Genomic DNA, 22,353 nt, shown 5'->3' with positions numbered 1-22,353 from the left:
TTATTGAATACAATTAGACATCACGCTTTGTTCATATTTTACCAAGAAAACTACAGACAAATAGAACAATACAATCAAAAAAGTAGGGATGTAATCGAGTTGAGCTGAACTCTTGAATGTTTGAGTTTGATTTATTTATAATCGAACCGAGCTCGAGATTTATTTAACGAATATATTCATGATTCACAAGTTTATTCACACTTTTATCGAGTCTAAACGAGTTTAATAAATATAAATTATAAATTTAAATATTCATAAAAAAAACTAAATTATATATTTAGAGAAAATTAAAATATTCTTATTAAAATTTATAATTTTATTCTAATAAACAAATTTAATATATATATATATATATATATATATATATATATATATATATATATATATATATAAATAAATAGAATATGAAATCTATAAATTCAATATCAAAACTAATATTTTTTCATTTAAAATTTGATTCATGAACTTACTAAACGAATATATTCACGAGTTAACGAGTCGAGTATTGTACAGCTTGAGTTTGATTTATTTATTTTAACAAACCTCATTAAACGAGCTCAAATAAACTTTTATCGAATCGAAGTTTGAATAGCTCATGAGCGACTTAGTTTATTTACACCCGAACTTACATGATTCAAACTAGTTGGCCTACATCAATTGAACCAAGTTTTGAATGAATAAGAAACACTATAACCGAGTTGCGCACAGAACATCAAAAATATAAAAGCTAGAGTGTCAATATAACCGAGTTGCGCACAGAACATCAACAATATAAATCCAGAGTGTCACTACCATGAAAAAATAAAAAAGAAATATGATCGAATGAATAGCTTACACAATCCGTATCAGTTGAACCGAGTTTCTAATGAGTAATGAACAATAAACACTAAAACCGAGTTGTGCCCAGAACGTATCAAAGAATTAGTCAGTTGCAATGATTTAGTCGTGGGAGTTTAAATAACGATACACAGACCTAGAAACAAAGCATTTCTCAATCCTGATGAAACAACCCTAATTCTTCGAATCATATCACAATCTAGGGGATTGCCACTTTCCGCTAAACTCAGTCTCTGGATACTTCAGCATCAAATAGTTCAGGAACTGCTACTACTTCAATTAGTGAATTGGGTGGTACTGAGTTATATCACGTTTAGGTGGCAGCTTCCTCAAGATGAAAAGTACCGAGGAAGAAGGCAGGATCTCAACAAACTATAAGAGACAGAAATATTGCACATCATTAAAAAAAAAAGCTCAAATAAATGTCAATTATCGATAAGAAATAAAAAAGCATTGGTTCAACTCTGAATCTTGTAAGATTGTAGTTTCTTTCAGTGATTGAGATGAGAAGAAATCAGAATAGCAATTCATTCATTTAAGCCTCCCCCTTTGTAAGCTCATGTGAGATTAAAAAATTAGGCACCATCACAAATTCCCTCGTTTGGGGCATGTTTTGAGGGGAAAACATCAAGAAGGAAATAAGCTGACCGAAAATTTTTGCAAGACAGATATTTGGCAATTCTGCTCCTATAAATTTCCCCCCTACTTTTTCCTTTGTTTGTAGAAAACCGGCCCTTAGTTTCATGTGAGATCCAATACCGGCGTAGGCATACACAGGCAACCCTTTTCCAATGCGTTATCATTACTGAGATTAGATTAGGCCTGCTCCCATATCATATATCACAAGCAACCCAAATAAGAAAAATGGTTTATGAACTTACTATGCATAAGCATTGACCCAAATTTCTTAAATCAAAATTAATAATAATCCCTTTATTAGATAGATCTAGATTAGGGTGTCACATGTGTCCACTTTTTCTTTTTTATAAACTTTTCTAGTTTTTAAATCTGTGAAATAAATTTTTATGTCGATATTTACTCATATAAATTCTATCTAGATTGTATGCACTTTATTTTTACAAACTTTATATAGTCATTAGAGATTTAAATCTATGATCCTGTAATGGTTTTATTCGTATTCTATTTGTTTTACTAGCTAAACTCAACTAACAGGTGAATTGAATCAAAACTCTGAAAAACACCAACAAAGTTGCATTTTTTATTCACATTCTATTTGTTTCACCAGCTAAACTCAATTAACTTTGAATTTCACCAAAATAATTTTGGTTGACCACAACAGTTATCCCCTACCAACCACCGAAGAGAGAAAATATCAATTCTACAAGATATTTTTAATGAAAAGAATTGACATCAGTGTCAATGAAATCATCAAATAATGTTTGTCTCAACTATTTAAGGTAGGCAATCTTATCCTTCCATTGATCTCAGTGTCGATTAAATATCATGGGTTATTATATAAGATAAGAGAAGTCTTGGCACAATGATAAAGTTGCCACCATATGACCTTGCAGTCACATGTTTGAGTCATGTATACAATGTAAGGTAAGACTGTGTATAATAGACTTAATATGGGTTGCCATTTCTGTGGGACACCACATTGGCTAGAGTTTCGTGCACTGGTCCGTCCTTAATTATTTAAGGTCATATCTCTAAATTAGGAGACACAAAACCTGAATCATATTAAAATGCATCCATTCCCAAAGTACCACTAATTTCTACAAATACAACTACCATGTTATGACAATCATCATCATGTATACATACAAATAGGGTACTGGTGTCTGAAATTCAGAATATGGATAATACCATGTAGTAGACGAAGTTCAGAATTGGGTGGTTGAGAACATCAAGTTCTGCAGTTCTATCAAACGCATTGATGCACATCTGAAAATTAGAGTCCAAATAAGTAAAACTAATACGTCAGTTATCTCGCAAGAAAGGTTATGAAGCAAAGCTTAAGTTGCAAGTGACTGAGTGCCTCTAGACTCTTTACTTACCAAAACACATCTGAATAAAAAACAGAGGAAACATATAGCTGCAACATAGCCGATCTATACAAGTGAAGTAGAAAAAGGGTAATCAGTGAAGGCAAATGCAAAAGTGAACAGCAATACACCATAATATACCTCCTGCAACTTCTTTCGGCGCCCTTTCGATTCCACAGGGAAGTGCTTCAACATTAAGAAAAGCCTAATGATAACATAATATAACTTCATAAAGCAAACAAAAATGAGTGCTGAAGGTGGAACGAAGTTCTCATGATTAAAAAGGGTCATCATACGTGAGAAATGAACATGCATTGAATAATTTCTAAAACTAGACACAATACAACTTTTGAGGTTTACTTATGTTTTAACCGTACCTACTTATTGGGAAATAAACAACAATATTACAGGAACAAGTTTATTCATCCTAGAAACTTCTGGTTTGTTCCAAAATACCATGTAGGAGCGAAACACCAGAACAAGTGGTGTGATAAATGAGTAAAACCTTTGAGCAAGTCTTAGCTGCATAGTCAGCAATGACTAGCAGGGCCTCGTTAATCTTTTTGATCTCTTAATTCTCAGATAGACTTGTTTCCTTCAGCATTAATTCACATTTTAGATGTTGGTATGCCTGTAATGTTTTTTTTGGTGCGACTGTTAAATAGTTTTCGGTATTTAAAAATCTAGGAGCTGGATGCAGGCGAAAACCAATATTGTGATGAATCTCAGGCTTTCCCATAATCTTGCCTTTACTATGCAAACAAATAAACCATAACAGAGACCTGCTAGGAAATAGGACGTCGGCAAACTAAAAACTAAAAACATAGTATCATAAAAGAATGAAACAAACATAGAATTTGAATTGAATCTGAGGTGAAAATGTGTTCATTAGCAGATTTGACATACCTCCCACCGTACAAAAGGAAACCAAAGGCAGCAAACAATGAGACACCTGTTGGAAGCATAAAATATTTCCCGTATTATATTTCATTCATGTATATTGGGTTATTAAGTAACACAGGAACAAGAACCAAACCTGCAAATAACATTTGGGAGACAATTATCATGGCTTGGATTGGCTTCCACCACAGGACCAGCCAAAGTGAGATCTGCAAACAATTGAAAAAAAATGATGCCACTCTCTAAAATAGTCGAGACAAGTGTAAAAAAGATTCTCTACTAGACACAAACATACATAGAGGAATAATAATTACAATTTATTCAGAGCCAAAATAGTCAGCACAAATGAGCAATGTTGTTTGGCATCAACAGAGTAACATATATGAACTAGAGTGAATCTTTTTTCCCCATTCCCTTGCCTAAACTTTCATCACAAAAACAAAATCTTACTAGAGCCATCTGATCTAGTATTTCAATTTTCATGTAAACAAAAATGTTAAGGAAGACACATCTCAAATGCATAACCGAGTTCAATCATAGATACCAGAGAAAGACCAATAGTGAAGACTACAAGTGTCATAAGCATACTTGAAGACATGTGCAAGGTAATACAATGCTAGTTTTCATAACGATACTAGGATAGTATAGAAAAGAGTTTGGAGGTGCCTTTCTTTTGGTTCCTCATTGTTCTTTCTATCTCCTCATAGTCCCTGCCAAAATGCAAAAAACATTCGTCTAGTTTTGAGAGTCCAGGTTCATAATACCAAACCATTCAATAAGGTCCAGAAGATAATTACTTCAGATGTAATTCACAGCAAATGCATGAAGCATTAATCTAGTTTCCTCTCTTTTTTCTTCCAAAAGATGGCACTCTTCTACCTCTTCATCATCCATTTATAGTCCAAACCTTGTGCTCACTATACCAAAATCAAACCTAAATTTCATTTGAGTGGCAACTTAGAGGTAATAGCTAAGATGAAATACAATCGTGATTATGCTTATTAGTTCACTTTAACTAGTACTCTGATATATCTAAACAACAAAGGAAGAGGATTGAATCAGAAGGGATAACTGAAGTCATCAATGAACATGAATCGAACACCATAATCCATTTGGAACTTGTAGAAAACTTTTCCATGGAAATCACATACTAATAGTATGATTATCTGTGACCTCATTCAACCATGGAGAAATAACAAAATCCAATGGATGGAGCCATAAAATACTTAAAAAGGCATATGAACCATGTATATAGAAGTTTTTTTCAACCACAGAAATAAGCACAATGTTAATGCTACAAAGAAAAAAATACCTGTGTAACATACACAACTGTGTTAATTGCACAGAACGTAGGCCTTAGCTCATCAGTAGATACTGAACGTGCCTGAAAATAACACCAAAAAAACAAATAAGCACACAGCTCAATTTGCGTTCCTTAAACACTCATAGATCATATTGTGAATACCAACCTGATAGTAGATTTCTGCCCAAAATAATACCAGCAATGCATAGGTAGTAAAGAATGCAAGACCAGGAAAGTCCAGAAGAATATGTTGAATTATCTGAAACTCCAACAAGTATATAGATGCACTCAATAACCATGAAGCATATATCAGAGAAGAAGAAGAAGGTACCTCAGGGCTTATTTTCTCAATACCCCGACGAAATGCAAAGACCAGTGACCGAACTGCAAATTGCAAGTACAATATAACGCTAAACATGAACATGCAAGGAGCATATTACTAAAAAAAGCCATCTTATTTACCGCCGTCAACAAGGAAATTCAAAAAGTAGAAGACCTTCTGCGCCGTCCAACCAAACTCCGGCACTCTACATTCAATCCTAATCAATTGAATCTGCAATTAGAGAACATAGAGAATGAACACAGCGATATGCAACAATAATCCCACGCAACTGTAAATTAGTCAAATTTCCCATTCCAGCAAACACCAGAATTCAAAATCAGAAAACAAAACCCTAGAGCGCACGATCGAGAAATGAAGTTGAAGCAAAATGGAGGGAGGGGGATTACGAGGGCGATGGCGGACAAGAGGCCGTAGAGGAGGGCGAGGGTGTGGAAGATCCGATCTTGCCACAAGGCAGAGCCGTTCACCTCGTCCGACCACCCGGTGCCGCTCCGGAGCGCGAGCAAGGCCGGCGAAGACACCATAAACCGGCGCATCCTCCGAGGGCGACAGTCTCCGGCAATTGGAGGTTCTCCTCGCCGAACGATAAAGAGAGAGGGAGAGAGGATGGGCAGCGATGGAAAGGAAAGAATAATTTTCAAAATGTATATTTTTTCAAAATGCCTTTTCAAATTTTTATAATGTTAAAATGTGCTTTAACATTTTTTTTTAAAAAAATTATAACATTATTTAACTATTTAAAATCTAAAGTATTTATGCAAATTCTAAAATTGTTTAGAATTAATTTTATTTACAGTTAATGCTTATATGCAATAAATGAATCTGATAAAATTTGAACCTTTCTTTTCTATAATTTAATAATTATTTATTTCTCAAGAATTATAATCATTTAATTTATTTTTAAAATGCAATGAAATGCTCATAATTATATTTGCATTATACTTTATTTTTTAAACACTTTTAAAATGATATTATCAATAATGATAATAGTTAATTAATATTTAAACCAATGTATAAACTTCAAATTATTGAATGCTGAAAAATATTAATATACATATTTTTTTAATTACATAATTAAATTAATCTTAATTTTAATCATAAATTATAGGATAAAAATCATAATGACACCCAATGTATTATTTTTAAAAAATATTAATGCCCTCGGGTGTAACATAGACATATTTTCCAAGCATCAATTTCAAAAACTGACCACCTGGACAGTGGACATTTATATATTTTTTTTCAAAAAGACATTAAAAGAACACCTATATACAAAAAAAATGTGTGATCTACATTTTTAAAAAAAGTATTAAAAGAGCACCTATATTTTTAGAATATCCTTGTCTAATATTTTTTACCAAATTATTTCAAATAATTTTAGTTAAGTGCTCTATGTTATAGTAATTTTAATCAAAATTACTGTAATAATATTTAATTAATTTTTTATTAAATTAGATTACTTTTGGATTAGAATTGTTCTAAATGTAATAATTTTAATTAAAATCAATTTTAACTAAACTAGATCACTCCTCTTGGAAGGTCTAGATTCTTAGCTAGAGCTCATGCTTCCAGGAGTTTTGTCAAGTGTTTTCATTCTTGTAAACGATTTAGAAATAAAAAGCACCATTTTGATTGAGTTGTAATACAAAATTTACTAGTTTCTTAACTTAAAACCCCAAATCACATTCATTACATACATCAAGAGTCGCTAATCGAGTCTCCAATGTCCTTAATCTTAGTCGAGTTTGATACTCAAAAGAGGATCAAGAAGTTACATCTCAAATTGATCAAATGTGGTTCACTTAATGCAGCATGGCCATGGCCATGGCCATGATTCATGCTCTATCAGAAGGATTTCAAACAGAGATCTCAGTCCTGGAAACCAAAATGCCATCACTGTCAGCGTAGAGCCACTCGCCATCAGAAATCCTCGTCCCGGCGATGTTAACCGCTGCATGCTTCTCCCCAAAGCCTTTCTTGTTGGCCTTCATGGGGTGGGAACCCAAAGCCCTCACACCGATGTCGCAGCCATTGATCTCGTCCACGTCCCTGATGCAGCCGTTGACGACAATGCCAGCCCAGCCATTGTTCTGAGCCTGTTGAACCGGGTTGCCTCCCAAAATGGCGCAACGCATGCTTCCTCCTCCATCGACAACAAGGACACGACCATTTCCTCTCTCCTCGAGGAACTCACGAATGAGGACGTTGTCCTCGAAGACCTTGAGGGTGACAATGGGGCCGGAGAAGACCTGCCGCCTCCCATAGATTTGGAAGATCGGCTGGAGGGCCCGGAGCTCACCGTTGAGGATCAGATGGGGGTTTGCATCACATGCTTCAGCAGTTGCTAATGGTAAAGCAGACATTTTGTTCAGTCAGGACCTGGAAAAACAGAGGAGCTTCGATTAAAAATGTTTTGGCTTCTGAGTAAAAATATCAGCAGCAAAATTCGAGGGGGAAAAAATAGTATCAGTGACAAAATCCATAAAATTAGAGTGCACTAATGACTTCCTAATGCTGTAATTGACTCTACACCAGTAATGTGTAAACTTCGTTCGGTTCATAAAATTGAATGGACAAAGAATCAAATAAACAAGGAATAGAATACGTATAAATATGAAAGGCTGCTTAAAAGGGAGAACTTGGATCTCTGCAATGTTTCACTTCAGAAGCTGATGTAGAAATGCCAGGTTTCAAGGAAAGTGCGTCTATTTTTCTGGAGAACAACTCATGATTTCACACAAATTTGGAAGGCACAGCCACATTTAGCCATTGATAATTTCCATTATGCTTCTCAGTGGAAGAATTCCTACTTCACCAGTTTAGGAATGGTTCCTTGTCTTAGGGCATACAGAAAAGAATAGGATCACTGGTTTGATATAAACTTCTTTTCAGATGGTCTTGTGCAGCAAATGATGGTCTTCTGGGAAGCTAATCTATGTATGGCAGACTGTTCTCTCCAAGAAAAAAAGAAAAATCTAGCCTAGGAATTTCTTAGATGGATCGAGGTTAACTTAGTAGACAACATCAGTGCACCAGTTGAATGGACCAACAGGTGTTTCCAAGATGAACACTGATGCCTCAGTTGTCCCACACGAGTGGTGCAAGCCTAAGAAGTCATTCAAGATCATTCGGATGGACTGTGGGTGGGGCAATCTGCACTTCTTATCATCTTTTCGCTGTGAAGTAGAGCACTTGGGTATTAAGTTGGATCTAGAGTTAAATGTTGAACGATAACATAGTTCAATAGATCAAAATACCATCCTCCTCTTCAAACAATCCATGCTGCAAGACTATGGATGAAAAAAAAAGTGCTCTTGAACAGGGATTGGACAATCTCCCATTCATATTGGTCAAGGAACACTAACTTATTTATCAATTTGCTTATTTTCTTTCTATCCAGTAGCAGTTCATCATCTCCACTTAGGTTTGTACATGTTACCTTCATTCTAGTTCCTAATAAAGTTTACCAACACTTAGGTCCCCTTTTGACCTAAAATGATAACCATTCTGCACGGCTGATAAGCTTATAAACTAAACTATAAAACCTTTCTACATAGTTATGCCATATCCTCCAAGCATATATGTTAACAAAAGAAAAAAAGATATTTGACACATAAAGCATGAACCAACAAATGCCCCATTTGAAACCATAATAGTTAGAATTAGAATTCTATTTTCAATATTATACTAGAATGTTTAATAGAAAAACAAGTGGGAATTAGAATTCAATTTTCATATAACATTGAATAACAAAAAATCCTAGCGAATCGGCCAGGTTTGTGTTTGAGAATTTTTTGAAATCACAAATATGAGGCCTACAATGTAATACCAAATATATCCAAGTCCCATGATGCTGCAAATAAGAAATGAAATTTTGATTTGCTTTTTCTCTCCAAACAAATCCTTAGGATTCCTTACTGATACTGAATTATAAACCTTTCTTAAAGAAAAAATTGGCTCTAAACAAACTTATAGCACAGAAAACATCTATCTATGTTAAGAAGTTGATAACAGTTTTTCCTTGAAAAGGATGGAGAATTACCATGCAGAACTTACCAGTAAATTAACAAAAAGTATAACCAATACAATAAAAAAATGACTTTCTAATCATTTGGATAAGGTAACATTGATCTTTTATGTGAACTCTACTTGTATTAATATTGCTAGTCAAATAAATTGCACTTGGTAGTCCATTTTTTTTTATAAAATTAAACATTGCTATATCTTCCTCAACTTTTTGCACATCAATATTTCTAATCAAATTCATTTTGTCCAACTAGAGAAATAAACTTTTTGAACATTTTCACATGGCCTTAAACAACAACAGATAAATAAAATTTTAACAGACATTTGGCAATGGCGTGAAACTCCAATCCAAAGATTGTCTTAGTTTTGAGGGAACCGGAGGGGAAGAATCCGCACCAATGTTTTATTGTTAGTGCTATATATAGTGCAAAGGAGAGATTAAGATTCAGATAATTGACTCCGAATAGTTGAGACTAAAATAAGGATGAGAATAACGCTCACACAATATTTGATTATTTCCAAACAACTAAGACTCTGAATGAGTAATCAGAAATGAATACAAGAAAGAATCAGTATTAAATTATTAATACAAAATCCACCAAATTCTAACTACAAATACATTTGCAACCCAAAGACACCACTGAATCCACAAACGAATTGTAAAGATTGTTATAATAACTTCCTCAGCTATTTTGACTCAATAAGATCAACAGACTCAATCTAATATCTATTGTGTTTGCCTATTAAACTTGATAAAACAAGAACCTCACTCAAAATCATTCTGAAAGATCTCAAATGATCAGTAACAATACGCAAAAATGAATCAAGGTGAGAACAAACTTCACATAATTGTGTAATGCAGTGAATAACCTAGCTCAAGCTCACTCCCACTGAATTTGATAGATCTATGACTTCGTACAGATTAAAATGACTATATTCCCAAACTACCAGGGGCTAGATTGCAGATTCAAGATTCAATCGACTGAAATGAAATTCAGCAGTCCCTCTGACTGCATACCATGTTATAGCATTCTTACAGAATCAAAATGGAACCTCGATGGACAAACAGAAGTAAATTAAGAGAACAGCGTTGCAATATTCCAGATTTACCTCTCAAAAGATAAAGCGATCCAGGTAAAAAAAACAAAGAAAAAGCGAGAGAGGGATCAAGATGCTGCTTGCCTGAGGTAGATCGAAGACGGAAGGAGTCGAACTGGTTGCGATCTGCCAGACTCACCAGAGGAGAGAGGAGGAGAGAGCGAAAGGAGGTGATGAAGGCGAAGGGCGGAGGCAGAGGAGGAGACGGATGTGGTATTAGTCTGAGGCGGACCGATGTTAGCATACACGGACGCGTATTGGCCCAATCGACGTGGCGCCCAAGTCCATCCAACCCAATAATGCTTTTTATTTTTAACCCATCAATTAAGCACCAACCATACAAATCGAATCCTGGGCCGGTTCGGCATGCCTCGGCCGTTACGGAACGCGACTCTGTTCCGCTTCCTATTCATATCCACCATGATGCTCCTCGCTTCCATCACTCGCTCCCTCCCCCTCCGCCGCCTTTCGGCTTCCTCCATTCCCTACCACCGGCGCTGCCTCCTCTCTGCCGCCTCCTCCCAACGTCATCGCCCATCGAAATCCTTTCCTTGTCCTCTCTGGTCCGCTTCCTTCTCCTTCTGCCTCGACCGCCGCGGCAAATCTACCATCCCCGTCCACTGCTCCGCCGCCCACATGGCCGCTGCCTCCGACGAAAGCCTCGATTCTAATCCTCTCCTCCAAGATTTCTCTCTCCCTCCCTTCGATACCGTCGAGCCGAAGCACGTCCGCCCTGGAATCCTCGAGCTCCTGAAGAAACTCGTACTTTCTTCCCCTAGTTACCTATCTCACCTGGATTGATCGTAGGATTGCATCATTTGCATTTGCTTCCTTCTTTGTTGTTTGTTTGGAATCTGTGTATGGGTTTGTTAATCTAGGGTTTTCAGCATGATCGATGGGACCTGAATGTTACAGGATGCGGATCTGGTGGAGTTAGAGAGGATAGTGGAGCCGACGTGGCCCAAACTGGTGGAACCGTTAGAGAAGATTGTGGATCGGTTGCAGGTGGTTTGGGGCGTCGTCAACCATTTGAAGTCCGTCAAGGATTCACCGGAGCTTCGATCTGCTATCGAGGAAGTCCAGGTCCGTTTCATCTTCGACACTGTCATCTCTGATCTCTGTAGGATCTAATTCTACACACTTTTGCTTCTATCTCACTCAAAATGTTGAGTACGATCTCATTGATAATGTGAAAGATATCATGGTGTTAATTAATTTATTTTTCCTTATACTTTCTAGTTGGTTGTTCTACATTTTTCTTCTAAGACAGAACCATGTTGCAATTGCTTAAACAGCCAGAGAAAGTTAAGTTTCAGCTGAGATTGGGACAGAGTAAGGCTATATATGATGCATTCAAGGCTATTCAGAATTCATCATCGTGGGCAACCCTTAGTGATGCCCGTAAACGTATAGTAGATGGTAACATGCCATACTCCACTGTCATTTCTGTTTCTACTTGTAGGAGCACCTGATTGATGAACTTTTATCACCATTAAATATTCTTTTCTTCCTCCTCTAGCCAATGATGTATCAATCAATGAATTTACTGTGCTGATTCTTTATGCTCCAACATTTGAGATGAACTTTTCTCCTGTTAACAGGAGCATATTTTGTTCTATCCTCTATTGATTTGTGAGCAAGGAACAATAAATTGTATTTTATAATGGCGCATGCTACTTGTAAGGCCACAATCATGTCTATCTTGTAGATCAATGGATTTTCTTGCTTGTTATAGAAATCTTCCGTTAGGTACACCACTTCACTGTTGTGTTCTGTAAAATGTTCTCTTCATTTATTTAGTCAATTCTTCTGAATTGTTGCAGTATACACAAATTTCCAAGTTAGATAATGTTAGCTTCCAGATGATTCCTTCTTCCCTTAAACATGTTCATTTCTTTTGCAGGTCAAATCAAGGAAGCTGTTCTGAATGGTGTTGCTCTTGAAGATGAACTCAAAAAGAAATTTAATGAAATTGAACAAGTAATCCTTTGCCTTGGCATCTGATTGTTCAGATTTTTCATCTATATCAAATGACTCCATTGACTTGGTTGTTTTATTTAGAATTTTGCCAATGATAATGGATTTTGTCTAATCATGCATTGAAAACATTAGAATTCTGTGCGTTTGTAAGATGCATAAACATGATGCTATTTGACGTCGAGTTTTACTTTGGGATCTATTGATATCACACAAATATTTAATATTTAGTTCACCATAGCATAAACCACACAATCTATCATGATTACTCAGGGTTTTAATTTTGGATGTTTAATACTTAAATATAATGGACTATATTATAAACTGACACATGCAGGGGTGTCAATTCGGGTGGGTCGGGTTGAGTTTTTTTTTTTTTTAACCCAACCCGAACCCGAGTTCAACCCAAAACACTTAAACCCGAACCCGAACCCGACCAACCCGATTAACCCGAACCTGACCCATATAACCCGAAAATCCGATTCAAAATGATTTTTTTGGACTATTTTCCCTATAATTCTTCACTTTTATCTCAATACTCCATCATTATCATACAAATATACATAAAAACATCTAAATTTTTAAAATAAAATTTGATTTAACTCCAAAAAAATCCACAAAACCCTATATTTAAGTCAACCCGGGTCAACCCGAACCCGACCCGACCCAACCCGAAAATTTTTTACTCTCCAACCCTCCAACCCGAACCCGAACCCGACCCGAACCCGAAAATGCCCAACCCGAACCTGATTTTTTTTGGGTCGACTCGGGTTGGGTCGTCGGGTCGGGTTCATTTTTGACACCCCTACACATGCTCCTTAAATTTAACTTAAAATGATTGTTGCTCTGGGGATGCTTGTATTTGCTAATTTATTTGCTTAGTGAATGACAGTTATTTATATTTATTTATAGGATTTGTTTTCTTGGCTTTCATTTTTTATGATATAAAATTGAAATTTGGTTTTAAAGTTGGAAGAGTACTTATATATATTACATGATTCCTTGTTTTCTTTTTTTAGGAGCTCGAGAAACTTTCACAAAAATTTAGTGAAAATGTTTTGGATGCTACAAAAAAATTTGAGAAATTGATTACTGATAAGAAGGAAATTGAAGGATTACCAGCTACTGCCCTTGGTCTTGCAGCACAAACAGCTGTATCAAAGGTATCTCTCTATCTTGTTGAAATGCATGCAGCACAAGTGCCCAACCACTTTTATTCTTTGTTAGTGGTTCATTATCTCTCTCAACACTCATATTAGTTGTTTCTTTAACTATTTATTAATTTGTTTATAATGTTTATTGGCTTCTATTAACAAGTACTCTAGTTTCATAGTTTTGAAATATCTTGTTTAAGGTTATTGATCCATTTATTGTTTTTCTGTCATGATTATTTGCTCCAATTTTATATCTTCTTTTTTCTGTTATTGCTGAATGTATATATTTAAAATATCAGCTATTTAATATTACTTTTGGTTGATCTTCCTATTCACCATATAACATTAATTAAAGAATGTTTACTTATGATGTAAAACATTCTCTGTTTGGATAACTTGGGTTAGTTCTCGAATCTGGTCATTTTTTCATTTAAGAAGCAATATATGTTCTTGTAATACATTCCTTGTAATCAGGGACATGAAAATGCTACTCCTGAAAATGGACCTTGGATAATCACTTTAGATGCTCCGAGTTATATGTCTGTTATGCAACATGCAAAGAATCGATCTTTACGTGAAGAAGTTTATCGTGCTTATGTTACACGTTCATCTAGCGGAGATCTTGACAATACTCCTATTATTAATCAAATTCTTAAGTTGAGGTTGGAGAAGGCTAAGCTTCTTGGGTATAAGAACTATGCCGAGGTATGTGCGTGACAATTATGCAATTTTAAAACTACTAAGTTCTTTATTTTTTATAATGATTATTTCATCTTTTTATTGGGATGCTTTCTGACTCTAGGTCAGCATGACAATGAAAATGGCCACGGTTGAACGAGCAAATGAGCTTCTTGAAAAATTGCGCACTGCTTCGTGGGATCCTGCTATTCAAGGTTCTAAGTGATACTCATATAATGCTTACTCGTTATTACAAATTTATACTTTTCCCTGGATGATTAAAGACTTAATTATTTCACTAGGAATCCCTTGTATCCAGTTGCAATTTAATTATTTTTTCTCTCACCTTATATTTATTTTACTTGAAAGGTTACACTTATGAGAACTGAAATTCCTTTAAGAATATTATAGGATCCGATTGAATATTACATGAGAGTTAAATGATAAATAGGTCAATAATTTATAATGTCAACTAATTTAACACATTGATTTGTTCGTCTTTTCCATCTTCAGATTCATCTCCTTTATGTTATCTCTTCCTAATTAGTCTAGATGTTCACTAATCGATCATCATCAGTGGTGTCTACTAATTACTAATCAATCATCATACTTAGCGTGTGCTTATTAGTCTAGATGCCTTCTCCTTTCACATTGCAAGCTTTTGTTTTTTTTAACCATTTCCATCTTCAGATTAGATCCTTTATTCAACATCTCACAAATCACGACCAATTTTAAGAGTTTGATTGTGTTTGTAGTTGGCTCATGATTCTGATTGCTAGTTTCTCAAGTTATCTCCTAGAGTCCTAATTATACTCCTCTATTCAACTATAAAGATTTTGAGGCTTTCTCTATATTACAAAATTTAACATTCATATTGAATAAACAGCAATTTGATTGGATTATGATCACTTGGAGCATTGGTTCCCATTTGCCTTTACTCTAATCTTCTTGGGAATTCCAACAGTTTCCTCATATGCTTGCATGTCAACAATGGTCATTTGTCTCTTGAAATATCAATCCCATGGACCAATTTGTGTATGGATTAAAACAGTCCAGAGAAAAAACTTCATTGCCTCATTTAATAGATGGATTTCTGTAATCAAAATATGAATTCAATAGCATCCTGCTGCATGCACAAGATAATGAAGCTATCATCACATTTCCTACTAACAATTTCAAAAATCTTCTTAGGCCTCACATATGTAACTGCATATGTGCTTGGATATTTCTTCTTACAGCATAAGCTTTATGATGTGGTGACAACCCACACTGCCTCATAGGCTTCTTGTGGGCGAGAAGGAATTATATACTTAAGATTACACTGGTACTTTGCATATATAATTGAATTCAACCTATTTAGTCATTATTATTGTGATTTACTGCCATCAGTCCCCACATGAGTTGCATCAAATAGTTTAGCTGATCTCATACCATTGAATTTAATTACCAAGTCAAAATCACTCCTCTTCCATGTTTTATCAAGGATGCTGTCAATATATATTTGCAAGATGTACATTGCTCCGCTTTCATGTCTGCAACAGGGGCTCTGTAATGGATACGAGACACCTACTGTCTCTTTTTTTAGTAGCATGATTGTCATATTGTACTAAACTGGCCAACTGATAATTACATTAAAATGCTTACGGGCAAAGAAATGCCCTGCTGATGAGACTTTTATGCATGCAGATATGGAAGATATTAAAACTTTTGCTAGTAATGCTGGTGCTGCAGAGTCAAATGAACTGACACATTGGGATATTACTTTCTGGAGTGAGAGGCTTCGGGAGTCCAAATATGACATCAATGAGGTTAGTATTCACTATTCCATTCCCTTTGAATAATTTCTTTAGGTTTTGATGTGCAACTGTGATCCTAATTATTTTGCTAGCATTTGATCTTTGTGAGGCCGTGATTTGCATAATTGTTGGAATTATACCATTCACAATTCATGTCATTCAATATGATATGATTCACATATTAAATGATCCAATGAATTGGAAGTGAAAAGAACCATGATGATTTGGATTAGTTCATTGATTCGATATGAATCTTCTTTTTATGCAATTAAAAAAACAACTCATTAAAAGTTAAATCTAACCAAACTAAAAGTGAATTTAGTCCATCAAAAATTAAATTAAACTCAATATACTTGAAAATAAATTAAGAAGTTTTTTTTTATTATAATAGAAGTGTAATGGTAAAGTGAAATTTCAAAGTTAACGATAATTTAGCACAAAAAATCTTATCAATGGATATAGTTGATAGCCAATATGAACCCTACACCTTACAATGACTGAGAGGAATATTTCTTGTCACATTGGTACTAGAGTGATAATAATGGCAAAATTGATACTAACTTAGAAGTCATAGCAGGTTACATTGTCATAGATGAAGGGGATAAGCTTATATTTTTGTTATGAATTAACATCAACTTCCTCTATTTATGTTTTTATTTTAAATGAAGTATTATAATATTTTTACAAAATTTTAGATATCAAAACTGAATACAGTAGAATTTTCTAACATATTTTATAATATTTTTTAATTGTTTATCTGAATTTTATGTTTCATGATTTGAGAACTTATTGAAACATTTCACAATATGAATCTCTATTTGACAACCTTGACGATTTGTACAAATTGTCCATAGACCTGCCTACCATTAATCCATCAAAGTGTTCTTTTCCTGCTAAAAGAATTTGAATTTGCTTCATGGTGACATTTTTCACTTATACAGGAGGAGCTGAGGCCATATTTCTCACTGCCGAAGGTAATGGATGGCCTTTTTGCCCTTGCTAAGAAGCTTTTTGACATTAACATTGAACCAGCAGATGGACTTGCACCGGTACTGCAAATTCCTGCATTATCTTCTTGTGATCCCTATTGTTGTTTTACATCGTATTGACATTCTGTTTCATCTTTTATGTTGCAAGGTTTGGAATAGTGATGTTAGATTTTATGCTGTCAACGATTCCTTGAACAATCCGATTGCCTATTTTTACTTTGATCCTTATTCACGACCTTCTGAAAAGCGTGATGGAGCTTGGATGGATGAGGTCTTTGCTCGTAGCTGTGTGTTGGCACGTGATGGTGCTCCTGTTAGGCTGCCTATTGCACATATGGTGTGCAATCAAACACCACCTTTTGGTAACAAGCCTAGCCTAATGACATTCCGTGAGGTAATTGACACACATATGGTACTGTTTCAGTTTCTCTTGCTGATTATCCACCTTCATGTCTAATCTTTCTGATTCATAAAGAATAGGCAATCTAAGAACTCTTCTTTTGTGTTTACTGGGTACACTTATTTAGAGAAAATGGACGAGTAGTTTTCTAAGTTTAAGCTTCATTATTTTCGTATGTTATCGTTGGTTGAGCTTTTGAAATACTAATTAAACTATGATCTTTTGATTTCTGTTTTAGGTTGAAACTGTGTTCCATGAATTCGGTCATGCACTTCAGCACATGCTCACTAGACAAGACGAAGGCCTTGTTTCTGGAATTAGGGGCATAGAATGGGATGCTGTTGAGCTTCCATCACAGTTTATGGAGAACTGGTGCTATCATAGGTAATAGGTGAAGATATAAATATTTTTGCAGCAAAGGGACTAATATAATATTGGCCAATAGGAGTATACACTTATTGAATACACACGATCACTTCTTCTGGTTGACTCTTACATGCACAACATTTTAATGGCACCAGTTTTTGCACTTGCACTTTTTAACAATGATAAATACTCTTTAATATAGTCTGTATGTGGAACACAAAGTACAAAAAGAAGGGGTCATCTTCCACTATTTTTTCATGTTCTTGCTTTGACAACCAAAGTATGAACCTTTCTATTGAGTTCTGGGGTTTGGTATAAATTCATATTAAGATGATTTTGTTTTGCCAATTGCTTCATAACCAAGTGAAGGTCACATTTAAAATACCTGGAACAGTATAGTGCATACAATAGTTTTTTAATCACCATGAGCCTGTATACTTTTTTTATCTTACCTCTATCTTTTAGGGTTCCACCCATTCAATATTCTACTCAAGTGTTCTTTTTTGCCTTTAGCTAATTGTTCTGATCAAACAATGCAAAATGATATAATTATTATTTTTAACATATTGTAAATTCAAAGTGGAATCCTCTATATTGCTGATTAATAGATGGCATCCTTGGTAACAAAACTGAGCTTATATTCCTTATATTTGTAAATTTGATACTTATATTGTTCTGTTTTTCAAGTATTTTTCATGTTTTGTAGTTTATCAAGGTTCTTTTTGTTAATTGCACCAATGCTCAACTCTTTTTTGCCAGGAACACTCTTATGAGCATTGCAAAGCACTATGAAACTGGTGAACCTCTTCCAGAAGATGTGTATCTGAGGCTTCTTGCTGCAAAAACTTTTCGTGCTGGGTCTTTGAGTCTTCGTCAGGTTGTGTTAATTATCTTATTGTCCCTGAGTGTAATTTTTATGATATTTTTTCCCTCTCACAATGAAATTTTTATTCTTATTTCTGAAATTTTTGTTTGTAGTTCTTGTTACATTATCACTCAAAAAAGTGTTGTTTTTGTTGGATACTAATCTTTGTATATGCATACTTCAATTTTAGTCTTAGTTCAACTCAGCCTTCTTCACTTGGTTTGTTTGATGCCATTGTTTGTCCCTCAAACTTTGTTGGCATTTTGTTTCTTCCAAAGAATATGAAAATTTTATAGTTTAACCTCAGGTATGGATAAAGGCATACATTGATTTGACCAGCATATGCGTAGAACTGGATCTTACCCAACTCTGACCAACGAAGTGATAAACTTGTATGTTATCATAGATTGCAGCACGACTGCTAAAAAGATCCATTGTTTGTCTATGTGACAAACCCATCTGGTTTTCTACAGTTCTACAATTATATATTCAAGAAAATAACATGGCACAGCTTGGTTTCGTCTGTTTGTATGTAATTTATCTGCCTTTGTACAAGGTAACTTTTAGTTTAATGGTAACATTTTTGTTGTGCTCTTTTTGCCTCATGTATCTTAACCCGTGGGATACTCGGTAATAATTTTTTTTGGCATTCTGTCCTGTTGCAATTGACTGATTACTCTTCTAATCATGGAACCAGCTTTGTTGACTACCCACTACCGTGAATGGCGAATGCTTTGTAGTGTCACAGTCCAGTTAACTTTGAATTGCTAGTTGAACTGGACAAAACAGTCTTGATTGACTTTTAGCAGATGAAGTATTTTTATTTCCCTCTTTCCTTTAACAAGTCTGGTTTATCTTAGAGAAACTAAAAAAAATGAAAAGTTTATTATGCTTTTAATGAATTGACAATTGGCTTTCATTTTCTCTATTTAGAAATGGTTTTCCATTAACAACGGAAGAATTAGACTCATTTATCTACTTTGCAGATAAGATTTGCTAGTTTAGATTTGGAACTGCATACCAAATATGTTCCTGATGGACCTGAATCCATCTTTGATGTTGATCAAAGAGTCGGAAGGAGGACACAAGTTATTCCTGTTCTTCCAGAAGATAGGTTCCTTTGCAGTTTCAGTCATATATTCGCAGGTTTGTCTAGATTTTTGTTGCAACTGTGCATGATGACAGCTATCCAAGTCTTTGTTTTACATCTTATAGTCCTGTTGCTAATGGATTTCTGTTGTGCTCTGTTAGGTGGATATGCAGCTGGTTATTATAGTTATAAGGTATATTTCGCTCCCTTCATTATATGCATGCATACAACGGCGTGCAAGAGTTTTAAAACTGTGAATGACCCTTCCTTTATGTCCCAGAGTCAATATGTTGTCTCAACTTGCGAGTGACTCACAATTGAGTCAATAGTTGGGTTAGCTCATATTAGATATATTAAGTTGGGTTGTTAAACTCAGTTACAACTAGTGAGAGTTAAATATAAGACAAGGTAATCCCTCAGACAAGTGATCTAGTGAAGTAAGAATTCATGATCTTGATTGTGACATCTAGATGGTCTTCATACACGTGATTTACCTTTCAGCTAGTTCAATATTTATTTTCTTATTGTGAACCTTTGTCTCAAGTAACAGTTTATCCATCTGGATTAGGATGTATGTTCAAACTTTATTTTTTGCACCAATAACATGGGACTTCAATGCAGACCCATTGTGACTATAAATATAAGTTATTTTAGCCAAAATGTTGCGATATAAATTGAAATGTATTCTCTTGTGGAATTCTGAAAAGTCTACTATACAGTGGGCTGAGGTGCTGTCAGCTGATGCATTTTCTGCATTTGAGGATGCTGGTTTAGACAGTGATAAGGTATGTTCAGTCACATCTATGAATGGTTCTGTATGATTGTAATCTCCATTATCATGCGAGCCATGTTCTGGGAAAAGATTGCTTAGTTGTGCTAGTCTGGAAACATTTTTTCCATTTTCTAATTTCCTGTTATTCTGCTATCTTTCTGGAAGATTGACTATCTATATGGAAAGTAAATTTTACTATGCCAAGTTAAAGAAGTTGAACAGTTTTTTATTTATCTTTTTGATTTCCATATTCTTATTCCTGGAAAAGTAAAACCGGAGAAACAGAAAATGGGAAGGTTTGTATAACCAAATAAATGCATGCTGGACACCTAGTTTCAAGTTTAAGTGAGCTGTTTGTATTTTGTATTATTTAGGACTTTGAACTCCTTCAATCTTTTATTATATGCATGCATGTTTGGTTGCCGAGCACAGAGTCTGTTTGGCACGTTTGTTATGTTTGGCCAGATGAAGCTATTATTTAGGCTGTGTGAAAAGGCAGACTGCTTGTTTTTTGTGATAGTGAAACAATTTAAAGTTAAATATATATATATTTATTGCAAGATTTACCTTTCTTTCTGTTGTTGAACCTTGCTTTTCAGTCATGAACTTAATCTTGGATATGTGTTCATTTTTCTGTTTTATTCCATTCAATTCCTTTTTTCCACTTCTAAGTTTGCTTCTTGTTTACTGCTGATATCCGATGAAGCGTGGAGTATTTTCTAGTATAGTAAGCTGCTTAACATGATATGTTAGTTGATGGTTTGGTGTGTTTTAATCTTCTGTTTCAGGCAATCGAGGAAACTGGTCACAGGTTCCGCGAGACCATTCTCGCACTTGGAGGTGGAAGATCTCCACTGCAGGTATGCCAAATAAATTGTCACTGTTGTTGCTAAGAAATGTTGTTTTCCTTGCTCTCTTTGGTGATCTTTACTGTTAGTCTACTGCCTGCGACTCGTAAATTCCTGTCTTGGTTCAAGCAACTACCACCTAACCATTACAAACAGCCCATTCATTATCCACGAGCGATCCATTGTCAATCTACTTTCTCAACAGCTACATGATCCACACACCTGAACACAGCTGCTATATCAAAATCATAATGAAATGAAGTCTTCAAGGTTCTTGTTTACCATGTTTGTTAAATTTCTGGCTCAAATTCTAGGTTTTCATCGACTTCCGAGGGCGTGAACCTTCACCAGAACCGCTGCTTAGACACAATGGACTGTTGCCGGTGGCCGCCTGAGATTGATGAACAACTACTGGAGCTCATCTTGCTTCAAAAACTATTTGTGCGATGCGCCAGATGTACTCCTCTAAACTTCAAATGATCTTAATGGCAGGTACATTCTTAGGCAGACAGAGAAGCCTTGAGCTACAGTTAATAGACAAGTTAATAAATCCCCCTCTTGGATTTTTCATTTTTGAATCTGTGCTGGTGTTTATATACCCGACTCTCCGTGAAACACAATCTTTTGCAAGCTTAGTTGTGCTCCTACTCTTTCATTAACATACTTTGAACAAAATTTGATCTACGGCTCAGAATTGCTAGGCCGTGCGAAGTGAATCATATCATGGAGGGTGTCGCAAAACTTAATCATGCTCTATAGTGAGCACCATTTGCAAACCGTGCTTTACGATTATGCTTCTTGCAAACTTTGTTCATCTGTTCTCGCAAACATTGCTCTTATCGGTTCTCTTGACAAATCCTGCATTTCTTATTTATTGCTAGCCTGCACTTGGGTTCATTTGAGAT

The 22,353-nt window shown here is 35.2% G+C and overlaps 3 protein-coding genes across 5 annotated transcripts; 1 reads left to right on the top strand and 2 right to left on the bottom strand.

Moving 5' to 3' along the window:
* Positions 1–802: 802 nt before the first annotated feature.
* On the bottom strand, positions 803–6,012 carry LOC122015979 (tobamovirus multiplication protein 3-like). 3 transcript variants are annotated; one of them, XM_042573094.1, is made up of 11 exons: positions 5,776–6,012; positions 5,509–5,599; positions 5,378–5,430; positions 5,213–5,305; positions 5,056–5,127; positions 3,880–3,952; positions 3,750–3,795; positions 2,985–3,048; positions 2,856–2,909; positions 2,665–2,742; positions 803–1,209 (listed from the first exon to the last, which is right to left on the bottom strand). In XM_042573094.1, exons 1-11 carry the CDS (start codon positions 5,923–5,925, stop codon positions 1,117–1,119), a joined length of 867 nt encoding a protein of 288 aa, XP_042429028.1. In that variant the 5' UTR covers positions 5,926–6,012; the 3' UTR covers positions 803–1,116. The 3 variants fall into 3 exon arrangements, 2 of the variants coding, with proteins under 2 accessions (XP_042429028.1, XP_042429027.1); XM_042573093.1 differs by having other exon boundaries at positions 5,213–5,430; XR_006121030.1 differs by having other exon boundaries at positions 1,151–1,209; positions 2,985–3,029; positions 5,213–5,430.
* A 1,017-nt stretch (positions 6,013–7,029) lies between these two features.
* On the bottom strand, positions 7,030–10,795 carry LOC122016882 (putative 4-hydroxy-4-methyl-2-oxoglutarate aldolase 2). Its single transcript, XM_042574307.1, has 2 exons — positions 10,598–10,795; positions 7,030–7,768 (listed from the first exon to the last, which is right to left on the bottom strand). The coding sequence occupies exon 2, from the start codon at positions 7,750–7,752 to the stop codon at positions 7,246–7,248; it is 507 nt and encodes a 168-aa protein (XP_042430241.1). The 5' UTR covers positions 7,753–7,768; positions 10,598–10,795; the 3' UTR covers positions 7,030–7,245.
* Positions 10,796–10,861: 66 nt separating this feature from the next.
* On the top strand, positions 10,862–22,132 carry LOC122016881 (probable cytosolic oligopeptidase A). The gene is made up of 17 exons (XM_042574306.1): positions 10,862–11,275; positions 11,429–11,596; positions 11,809–11,932; positions 12,417–12,493; positions 13,510–13,653; positions 14,119–14,349; positions 14,447–14,537; positions 16,009–16,130; positions 17,060–17,167; positions 17,256–17,501; positions 17,746–17,891; positions 18,633–18,750; positions 19,725–19,884; positions 19,990–20,021; positions 20,548–20,613; positions 21,389–21,460; positions 21,763–22,132. The coding sequence occupies exons 1-17, from the start codon at positions 10,880–10,882 to the stop codon at positions 21,841–21,843; spliced, it is 2,382 nt and encodes a 793-aa protein (XP_042430240.1). The 5' UTR covers positions 10,862–10,879; the 3' UTR covers positions 21,844–22,132.
* The last annotated feature ends 221 nt before the right edge of the window (positions 22,133–22,353 follow it).

Source organism: Zingiber officinale, chromosome 8B (genome assembly GCF_018446385.1).
Source record: "Zingiber officinale cultivar Zhangliang chromosome 8B, Zo_v1.1, whole genome shotgun sequence".
Lineage (NCBI taxonomy): Eukaryota > Viridiplantae > Streptophyta > Magnoliopsida > Zingiberales > Zingiberaceae > Zingiber > Zingiber officinale.
The sequence above is the reverse complement of the archived record's forward strand: the minus strand, read 5'-3'. Positions and strand labels throughout refer to the sequence as shown.

Bases quoted from the DNA above. Each gene is read 5' to 3' on its own strand.
- LOC122015979 (XM_042573093.1), bottom strand. From the start codon at position 5,925: ATGCGCCGGTTTATGGTGTCTTCGCCGGCCTTGCTCGCGCTCCGGAGC. The intron at 3,796-3,879 runs GTTTGGTTCTTG...TGCTTCCAACAG, and splicing joins CTCCCAAATGTTATTTGCAG to GTGTCTCATTGTTTGCTGCC. The intron at 2,910-2,984 runs GTATATTATGGT...TCACTTGTATAG, and splicing joins GCCGAAAGAAGTTGCAGGAG to ATCGGCTATGTTGCAGCTAT.
- LOC122016882 (XM_042574307.1), bottom strand. From the start codon at position 7,752: ATGTCTGCTTTACCATTAGCAACTGCTGAAGCATGTGATGCAAACCCC.
- LOC122016881 (XM_042574306.1), top strand. From the start codon at position 10,880: ATGCCTCGGCCGTTACGGAACGCGACTCTGTTCCGCTTCCTATTCATA. The intron at 14,538-16,008 runs GTTCTAAGTGAT...TTATGCATGCAG, and splicing joins GTGGGATCCTGCTATTCAAG to ATATGGAAGATATTAAAACT. The intron at 17,168-17,255 runs GTACTGCAAATT...TTATGTTGCAAG, and splicing joins CAGCAGATGGACTTGCACCG to GTTTGGAATAGTGATGTTAG.